At 47.9% G+C, this 10,303-nt stretch overlaps 1 protein-coding gene across 1 annotated transcript; it reads right to left on the bottom strand.

Moving 5' to 3' along the window:
• Positions 1-7,559: 7,559 nt before the first annotated feature.
• LOC146578756 (lysozyme C-like) lies at positions 7,560-9,936 on the bottom strand. The gene is made up of 4 exons (XM_085269147.1): positions 9,679-9,936; positions 8,147-8,305; positions 7,825-7,900; positions 7,560-7,746 (listed from the first exon to the last, which is right to left on the bottom strand). The coding sequence occupies exons 1-4, from the start codon at positions 9,806-9,808 to the stop codon at positions 7,680-7,682; spliced, it is 432 nt and encodes a 143-aa protein (XP_085125273.1). The 5' UTR covers positions 9,809-9,936; the 3' UTR covers positions 7,560-7,679.
• Between the last annotated feature and the right edge of the window lie 367 nt (positions 9,937-10,303).

Here is a 10,303-nt window from a genome sequence, read left to right as displayed (position 1 = left end):
ATGATCACCATCTGTTTTTAGCCTCTGATGAACCCACAGTCCTAACCCTGTGACATCAGAACATGTAATTATTTGTTTTTGAATGCTCTTCCCTTAAAAACTGTGCAACACTTAACATTTTTTTTATCCAAGACATATAAAAAAATGCATTATCTTTTAGTACATACATGCTGGCAAGCACAAGTGAATTGAGGCACTTTTCCTCTTGGCCAGTAAACAATCAGCGTTGGTATTACAGAACCACACATATTAACTTCTTCCATTTTATTGTCTTTCCTGCCTTATCTGTGTTTTCCACATTCCAATGAAATTGGCTAACCTCTGACTGAAAGTGCAGGATGAGTCATGCTGACAGAGAAAGGTAGGAACAATCGGGGAACACTGTCCTCCGGATAAAAAGCCAGGCACGGATAAAAAAAAAAAATTGGCAGTCGGCACTTTCAGTGGAAATCTGCTTCGACCACAAGATGATACATGGAGACAGCAACAGGATCAAAGTGGTTCAGCCTAAACTAAAGAGCAAAAGTAAACACTTCACGGTTTAATATGCGTGAACACTTATACCTATTAAGTATTTGAACATCATTACCTCCCATCTTTGGCATTTAATAAAGCGAGAAATAAATTAAGTGTTGAAGCTCTCATTCCCAGTACTTTATTATGTTTAATAAATTCAAAACGTCTACTTCTTTCTCACTTCAAGAGAAAATATCTTAAAACAAGAGCAACTGTCACAGTTTGACAGGCAGACTGTGGGGGTGTAGGGAAGGAGGACCCAGGCGCGGTGCTCTACAAGCAGTGCGTTTATTTATGTATGAAACTAAACAATAAATCCCCGTGCTTTCCCCAGACTCCCGTGTCGTGTCTTCTCCTAGCGTTTGTGCTCTCCGCTCCCGTGTCTCAGCACTCCCCGTGCTGGCTGCTGTCCACCCCTCTCCTGGGGACACAATAGAAGCAGCCGTCAGGACACATAAAACCGCAGGCATATACACACACTAACCAAGCACAACTGGGTGACTAACATGGAGTCTCAAGCAATGATCCCACGTTGGTAGGAGCTCCAAGACTCTCCTAAGTAGCTCCCCCGACGAGGCCTGATCAGCAGCAGGTGTGTGGCTTCGGGTGTGGCCAGTCCGCCAGCAGGTCACTCCGACCCAGGACCCTGACAGCAACTGAACAACAAGTTTTATTAAAGGATTTTTCCATATTAAACCAATTACACTAAATAAATTAAAGCACAGAGTACAATATACAGCTACCTTTATTTGAGCATTGATCACATGAAACTACAAAAGAAGAAAGAAATACTAATTTAAATGTGTACTAATGTCCCTCCATCCTCTGCTTTTCCAGTTCAGGGTTTATCACAGCCGCCTCTCTGCGAGAGGCAGAGTACACAGAGGGACCAACAAGCATTCACACATGCATCATCTCAGTGCCTTGGTGATATCAATTAACCTAATATGCAATTAAATAACTAATTTGAGGATTTAGAAACTAAAAGATAAAATACATATTGGAAAAGATTAATTACATCCTGCTTTTTCTGAGCGTATCACTCTCCGAAAGATCAAAAATACTTCTTTGCTCCATGTAAGATTGTAAGTTAGTTATAGCCAGTCTTTGCAGTGATCCTGATTAATCAGAGGATGATCCCTGCAGCTCCAGGCGCAGCTCGCACAGAGCAGACAAGTACTCTTCATTGTCCTTGTCATAGTTCAGAGCTTTCTCATAAAACAAAGCAGCTCTCTTCCTGTCGCCCTCAGCTCTGGCCACCTGACCCAGCAGAGCGAGAGCTTCACCATCACCTGGATTCTTTGACTGACGTCTGTCAGCGATCTGCTTCAGTTTCTGCAGGAAAAAAAAAAATAGAGGAACAATGAAATATTAATTTATGTTCCAAAAAGTAGATTCTGTTCATCTGGACGTAAAGTTTTCAGTGGGAGAAAACATTACAGCTGTTATGCTTTAATTTAAAAAAAGCTATGTTTTAAAATTTTAAAAGATTTTTAGAAATGAGAGGTGCTCTATCCAAAGTGGGATGGATACCATCTCTCCTAACAAGACCTAGTGAAAGACAGTACCACTGGCAGTCACCAGTATTTTTCAAAAATGAAGTTGTAAACAGTCCTAAGGTGCAAAAGTAGATGATATTGAACCAAACATTTAAATCAAGTGAGGTTTGATATTCGTGGGCTCGGTCTCAGAAAATTTTGCTCACACCGCATGAGTTAGTAACAACACTGAGTTTATATAACACGTAACCTTTGTTATGTCTCTAGTGCTCACCTTAGCACACTGTCTCCAATTATATTTTTGCATCTTTGCACATTGTCTCCACTCATATTTTTATCAGCAGCCCATGCAGAGAGAAAACAGCAGAAAACCATCATGTAGACAAATCCATCCATACCAAGATCATATGATAGACGTGAGATGTTTCACATTTAACACTCCCACCCTTCAGACAAGGCCTTTTAGGTTTTCTTCTTTTGTTGTTATTCTTGGGTTGAAACTAGAGATGGCACGATACCGATATCATACATTTGGATATCTGCCGATACCTGTCAAGGCGCGGCTGTGTGGCAGGCAGGAGGAGGACCCAAACGCAAAACTCACAGACACGGAGATGAACTCAAAATCACAGCTTTAATGCTGGAGTGGCAGAACATAGGAAATACAAAACTAAACTGGGAAAAGTAAACTAACATACGCAGAGACACAGGGAGATCCACACAACATGAGGGACGACGTCACGCTGAACAGAGGGAGACGCAGACAGAAATACACAGAGGGTTAACGAGGGGAGTGGGAACACACGGGGAACACAGGTGACACTGATAACCATAACGAGACAGGGCGGGGTGAACTGAACACTGACGGGAGAGGTGAAACAGGGAGCACAGAGGTTCAGACAGGAGGAGAGAGAGCACGAGTAGAACACCAACATAACAGGCAGGGGAGACACGGAATAAACACGAAAGGGGACGAGGGCTCATAAATACATAGAGGGGCACACAGGGAGACATGAAGGGCAAGGGATCAAAACTAGAAGCCATAGAATAAATCACACAAGTACAATAATACGAAAATCACAAAGAACTAAAAACGCTGGGTCAGGAGACCCAGGACCGTGACAGTACCCCCCCCTCAAGGGCTGGCTCCAGACAGCCCAAACACAGAAAAACAAAACCAAACAGAAAACAACCCAGGGCGGGCGGCGGGGGCCCAGGACGGAGGGCTCGGAACAGAAAACAAAGAGCACAGAAAACACCGGAGCCCAAGAAAACAACCCAAAACACAGAGCAGTTCAGGGGGCCGACCGTGCGCAAGGCAACGGCGGAGACGCGGAAACAGTTCAGGAGGCCGGCCGTGCGCAAGGCAACGGCGGCGACGCGGAAACAGTTCAGGAGGCCGGCCGTGCGCAAGGCAACGGCGGCGGCGAAGGAGACGACGGAGCAGTTCAGGAGGCCGACCGCGCGGAAGGCAGCGGCGGCGGCGAAGGAGACGACGGAGCAGTTCAGGAGGCCGACCGCGCGGAAGGCAGCGGCGGCCCTCCAGTCCCAGGCGTGCCGGCCATGGCCCGGTGGGCGCAGGGCCAGACGAGGCAGCTGATGAGGATGCCGGACCAGACGAGGCAGCTGATGAGGATGCCGGACCAGACGAGGCAGCTGATGAGGATGCCGGACCAGACGAGGCAGCTGATGAGGATGCCGGACCAGACGAGGCAGCTGATGAGGATGCCGGACCAGACGAGGCAGCTGATGAGGATGCCGGACCAGACGAGGCAGCTGATGAGGATGCCGGACCAGACGAGGCAGCTGATGAGGATGCCGGACCAGACGAGGCAGCTGATGAGGATGCCGGACCAGACGAGGCAGCTGATGAGGATGCCGGACCAGACGAAGCAGCTGATGAGGATGCCGGACCAGACGAAGCAGCTGATGAGGATGCCGGACCAGACGAAGCAGCTGATGAGGATGCCGGAGCAGACGAAGCAGCTGATGAGGATGCCGGAGCAGACGAAGCAGCTGATGAGGATGCCGGAGCAGACGAAGCAGCTGATGAGGAGGCTGCGGCAGACGAAGGCTCTGAAGAGGAGGCTGCGGCAGACGAAGGCTCTGAAGAGGAGGCTGCGGCAGACGAAGGCTCTGAAGAGGCTGCGGCAGACGAAGGCTCTGAAGAGGCTGCGGCAGACGAAGGCTCTGAAGAGGCTGCGGCAGACGAAGGCTCTGAAGAGGCTGCGGCAGACGAAGACTCGGAGGCCGGGCCAGGCGAGGCAGAAGCAGAGGCTGAGGCCGGGCCAGGCGAGGCAGAAGCAGAGGCTGAGGCCGGGCCAGGCGAGGCAGAAGCACAGGCAGAGGCTGGCCCAGGCGTAGCAGAAGCACAGGCGGATGTAGCCGGGCCAGGTGATGACGAGGCGGTCGCAGATGGCGGCTGGACAGGCTCCTCGGGCCCTCCAGCTGATGCGGCGTGAGGCTGAACGGGCCTCTCGGACCCTCCAGCGGAGACAGGAGGCTGAACGGGCCCCTCGGACCCTCCAGCGGAGACAGGAGGCTGAACGGGCCCCTCGGACCCTCCAGCGGAGACAGGAGGCTGAACGGGCCCCTCGGACCCTCCAGCGGAGACAGGAGGCTGAACGGGCCCCTCGGACCCTCCAGCGGAGACGAGGAGGTGCTGGCCGGGCTCACTGGAACCCCCAGCGGACGAGGTAGATGGCGGCGTGGGAGCCACGGAGTCCTGGATGAGCTCATCCGAGCTTTCAGCAGGAGCTGATGTAGAGCCAGAGAGGATTGGGACCCCGGGCTCAATGTTAAGCTGGCTAGAAAACCGCACTGCTACGGGGAACTGGGCCAAAGGTTCAGGTGCGAGCTGAGCTGCTGGACACACGGGGACCTGAGCTGCTGGACACACGGGGACCTGAGCTGCTGGACACACGGGGACCTGAGCTGCTGGACACACGGGGACCTGAGCTGCTAACGGTGGAGAAGTAAATGACTGCACAGGGGACTGAACTGATGTCTGTAGTAACGGAGGTGGTGAGAGTGGAGTAGGCAGTGGAGTAGATGACTTCACAGGAGAATGAACCAGAGGTGAGTGCGCAGGAGATTGAGCTAGAGGTGGTAGTGATAGTTGAGGGGAAAGTGGAGCTGGTGATTGAGTGGATGACTGTGCTAAAGGAGGCTGCACTGGGGACACTGGAGACTGCACTGGGGACACTGGGGACTGCACTGGGGACACTGGAGGCTGCACTGGGGACACTGGAGGCTGCACTGGGGACACTGGAGGCTGCACTGGGGACACTGGAGACTGCACTGGGGACACTGGAGACTGCACTGGGGACACTGGAGACTGCACTGGGGGTGGCTGCGAGGGAGCTAACGGAGCTGTGAAGGACTGCGAGGGAGCTAACGGAGCTGTGAAGGACTGCGAGGGAGCTAACGGAGCTGTGAAGGGCTGCGAGGGAGCTAACGGAGCTGTGAAGGGCTGCGAGGGAGCTAACGGAGCTGTGAAGGGCTGCGAGGGAGCTAACGGAGCTGGGACGGGCTGCGAGGGAGCTAACGGAGCTGGGACGGGCTGCGAGGGAGCTAACGGAGCTGGGACGGGCTGCGAGGGAGCTGGCTGAGCTGGGATGGGCTGCAAGGGAGCTGGCTGAGCTGGGACGGGCTGCGAGGGAGCTAACTGAGCTGGGACGGGCTGCGAGGGAGCCGACTGAGCTTCTGGTAGCACAACAGGTGAATTAGAAGGCTGAATGTCCGGCTGTGGGGTGGCGCGTCGGCGGCGTGAATGCCGTTTTCTTCGGGAAGCCGGAGGTGCGGTGATGGAGGAAACCGGCAACGACGGAGAGATCACGGCCGGCTCCTCATCCTCCGACCACATTGCTGCGAGAAAAGCAGCGGGTGAGTGACAGTCAGAGTGGAGGGTGGATGGAGAGGAGTCCAGTGGCAGCAGCGTGGAAACGTTTCCTGATTGTGGCGGTCGCTGTTGCGGTATGACGAGCTCGCGAACTTGTACTGTCTCCTTGGCTTTCTGCAGATTGGACAGTAGGCCCGAAAATCCTGAGAGCTCGTGAAGATGGGGATTCCCCTTGAGAATTGCCTCGATGGCGTTTATCCCAATGGACATTGCTTTAATGTCCGAGGCGTGGGAAACTCGCTCCCACAGGCTGAAGATGCGGGCCAAATCGCTTTCCCGGGAGGAGCCTGCTGGGTCCATGTCTGGTGACGTCGTACTGTCAAGGCGCGGCTGTGTGGCAGGCAGGAGGAGGACCCAAACGCAAAACTCACAGACACGGAGATGAACTCAAAATCACAGCTTTAATGCTGGAGTGGCAGAACATAGGAAATACAAAACTAAACTGGGAAAAGTAAACTAACATACGCAGAGACACAGGGAGATCCACACAACATGAGGGACGACGTCACGCTGAACAGAGGGAGACGCAGACAGAAATACACAGAGGGTTAACGAGGGGAGTGGGAACACACGGGGAACACAGGTGACACTGATAACCATAACGAGACAGGGCGGGGTGAACTGAACACTGACGGGAGAGGTGAAACAGGGAGCACAGAGGTTCAGACAGGAGGAGAGAGAGCACGAGTAGAACACCAACATAACAGGCAGGGGAGACACGGAATAAACACGAAAGGGGACGAGGGCTCATAAATACATAGAGGGGCACACAGGGAGACATGAAGGGCAAGGGATCAAAACTAGAAGCCATAGAATAAATCACACAAGTACAATAATACGAAAATCACAAAGAACTAAAAACGCTGGGTCAGGAGACCCAGGACCGTGACAATACCAATATGAATCTGATTATAGTCTATTTTATAGTCAATAAAACAGTTTGTTTAAAGGTTTGCTGCATTTTGTATGAGTTCATACTAAAATTTAAAAATACAAAACACTAAACCTATCCTGTTATATGTGTATGCAAAAAATACACAGCACCTGTGAGGAGAAAATTGTTTAGAAGATAAAGATACTCACAACTCAGATATCGATTTTTTACATGTACATATACATGGGCGATCCCCTGTCACTGTCCGATCTGTTCTGCAGCAACGTGTGCAGCATTCAGATGTGACACAGAGGAAAACCGCCCAGGGCTTTCAGAGCATTCTTTATTTATACTTCAAGCAAGTTTCCAGAGCAGTAGGAGTGGCATGTATGGAACTGATAATATTTCCTTAAAAGGAGAGACCTTTAGCTTGTCAGCTGAAACAGGAGATAGCTTGGTATGTATAGAAATTCAGACATTCCCATAAAAGGAGAGAGAGAGAGAGAGAGAGACCGTTAATTTGTCTGTTAACACAGGAGGTAGTGTCGTATGTCACCGCATTCTTCTACACATATGGCTTTAATCTCTTTTCCTGTGGTGGTTCCAATTCACAAGCTCTTCTTCCTTTAAATGAAGCTACAACTAAACATAACCTTAAGAAAAGGTCTAATCAAAGACACAAAGCATTCCATATTTACTGATTTATTTAGAACACATGAGACCACATTTTCTTAATTTTTTAAATGAGGAATGAAAAACACTGAAAGAGTAGAGATTTTAACTGATTTTAATCATTTGGGTCACCCGATATGTTTTCTTTTAAAAGTAGAAACAGAGAAGGATGGAGACAATTTACTATGTCGATGACACCCTTCTGTTTATGTGTTGATTAAAGACGACATCCGGACAAATAGGGCCTGAGATCCTGGCCCTGACAGCGAGTGCGCCAGGCAACCCTAAAACCAGATTCAAAGGTCAGTCCAATGAACACAGAACTATCAGTGCATCCCAATCACATAATGATCTGTTCTTACCAGGCTGTGATGCCTTGTTCCCTAACGATACGTTTGGCACAATTGATCGCAGAGGTGACATCATCTGTCAAAAGCACTGTGGCCGAAGGGGGAAAGAAAAAAGTTAACACTGTGGAATAATAAGGACAACATCTGGGGAAAGTGAGTCAAAGCGTTTTTTATCAAAAACATTTATCCATACACAAAATCAATATTACAGGTTGAGAAAAGAAAGTAAATAAATCAGTTTTGGAATAAATAAAGAAATTTATTCAGCCACTGAAGATGTAAATTGTTATTTGCAGCATTTTACTGCTGAACATAACCTCAGATCATCACTGACCATCGCAGTCAATGTTGCATCCATTTGCTGAATGAATGCGGCGGTCATTGCACCACCAGCGGCTATTTATCTGAAAGATGCCGAAGTCAGTGGATCCATCAGTGTTACGATTTGTTGCCTTTGTGTTATAGTTTGACTCATGTTTGGTCAGGCAAACCCCTGCAGACAGAACAGAAGAGATGGAAATGCAGATTGCCTGAAAGATAAAGGACAAGAGTCCTTTGCACATCCTCAACTAACTACTTCTCACATGCTGACACTTTGTTAGAGTCCCTTCTCGTCATATTTTAACCCTCTGATTTCTTAGGGTCATCTGTGATTAACCCTAATCACAGACAATCAGAGTATGTAATTTTTTAGAGTGGAATATTTTGTAATAAAGAAACCTTCCTCTGTCTTGGCTCTACCTGAGCTGTGAGATACATCTATAACGCCGACGTTAACTCTAAAAAGCAGTGGAATAAAAAGTTGCATCATGATGGTTAGTGGAGGAAAGATTTGTAAGAAGTATGTAAGAATTGATGAAGCTGATCAGAAAGATGACTTATGGTCTCTGTTTCTATCTCACATTCAATCATAAATTACGGTGGCCCTGAGAGGCCAAACGGACTGCAACTTCAGAAAACACTTGCAAAAAGAAAAATGCTGCAAAAAGGAAAACGCTGCAAAAAGAAAAGCGCTGCAAAAGCACACAAAGCACAACGGAAATAGGAAAAAAGACAACGGAAATGTTCCTGGGGAGACAATAACCCGACGGACCAGCTGCACGGACCAAAACATGCTAACCAGTGCGCTAGGACTGGGACACGCTTCAAAGAAGTGGAGGAGAGGTAAATGTGTTGTAATCTCATGATTCTAATAATACTACAGATATCTGGATTATACATTCAAAGGTAATTCTAACAAAGATAATGTTTAATGTAGCCTTAGAAATGAAGCTTTCCGTTGTCTTTTTTCCTATTTCCGTTGTGCTTTGTGTGCTTTTGCAGCGCTTTTCTTTTTGCAGCGTTTTTCTTGAAGTTGCAGTGCAGCGCTTTTCCTTTTGCAGCGTTTTCCTTTTTGCAGCATTTTTCTTTTTGCAAGTGTTTTCTGAAGTTGCAGTCCGTTTGGCCTCTCAGGGCCACCGTAATAAATGCTCATGAAACCATGTACAACTTTTTGCTCTGATCATTTAATAAATAAACAAACTTGGATTGCAAAACAGAGACATTTCTCTTCAGGGTCTTACCAAAAACTCAGAAATTGTTACTGTTATATTTTCTTTCAACCTGACTTCATGACAATCAGCACCATACATGACATTAATTGATAGTTCATTGAACTCTTACTGATGCCAGAGAACCACTCAGGGAAAAAGCTACGTTAGCTTTGTTCTCATAATCTCCAGTTACTTGTGCAAAATATCCACATAATTGGGTAGAGATGAACCTACTCCTGACTCTTATCCCAGTCACTTCAATGGTGAACTGCTTATTTTGGTGACCATCCAGGGTTGATCACCTTAGATTGTTTAAGTAAAAGGCTGTACTCACAGTTAGCCAGGCTGACACCGCGATAGCCATCCATCCCGTTTGCCTTCAGCTTACGGGCCCAGTCACAGCGCTCAAAGACTTTAGCACTGGCCACAGTTATCAAAAGCAAGAAAACAAACACACTCCTCATGATGATGTCTGTGTTGTTTTGCAGTTGCTGCTGAATCTCCTTATTGCTGAAATAGCTCAGCTGAAAAAGCTGTGACTGTCTGGGTTCAGATCAGAGGATCCAAATGCGCAATAAATGATGGGTTACGTGAAAAAGCTGGGTTCATGATTACACAATCCAGAGAGACAAATAAAACACACTGAACGGGATGAAATGTATTCCAAAGTTCAGGAAAGTTAACAAACAATAAATAAAACCCAATGAAGGCACTGAGCCCAAAGAAACACTAAATGGAAAGACCAAATTACTCATATTTGAGATGCTGCTCCACGGGGCGCACTAATGGCAGCTCATTGTGACAGCAAGAATAGGAAAGGGGTTTGTAAGGTGTAAGGTGTAGCAGAATTATATCAATGTAATGGCCAAGTATTACATGCTTTTCATTAGAAAACGGATCTGTTCCTTGACAACGTAACTCTTCCAAAATTACTAGACAGTCAAGCAATGGAACTGGAT

Source organism: Mchenga conophoros, linkage group LG3 (assembly GCF_057382185.1).
Source record: "Mchenga conophoros isolate Kocher_MC1m ecotype Shallow Benthic linkage group LG3, M_conophoros_male_GT1.1, whole genome shotgun sequence".
Taxonomy (NCBI): domain Eukaryota; kingdom Metazoa; phylum Chordata; class Actinopteri; order Cichliformes; family Cichlidae; genus Mchenga; species Mchenga conophoros.
Note: the sequence above shows the minus strand (reverse complement) of the source record. Positions and strands in the feature narration are given on the sequence as shown.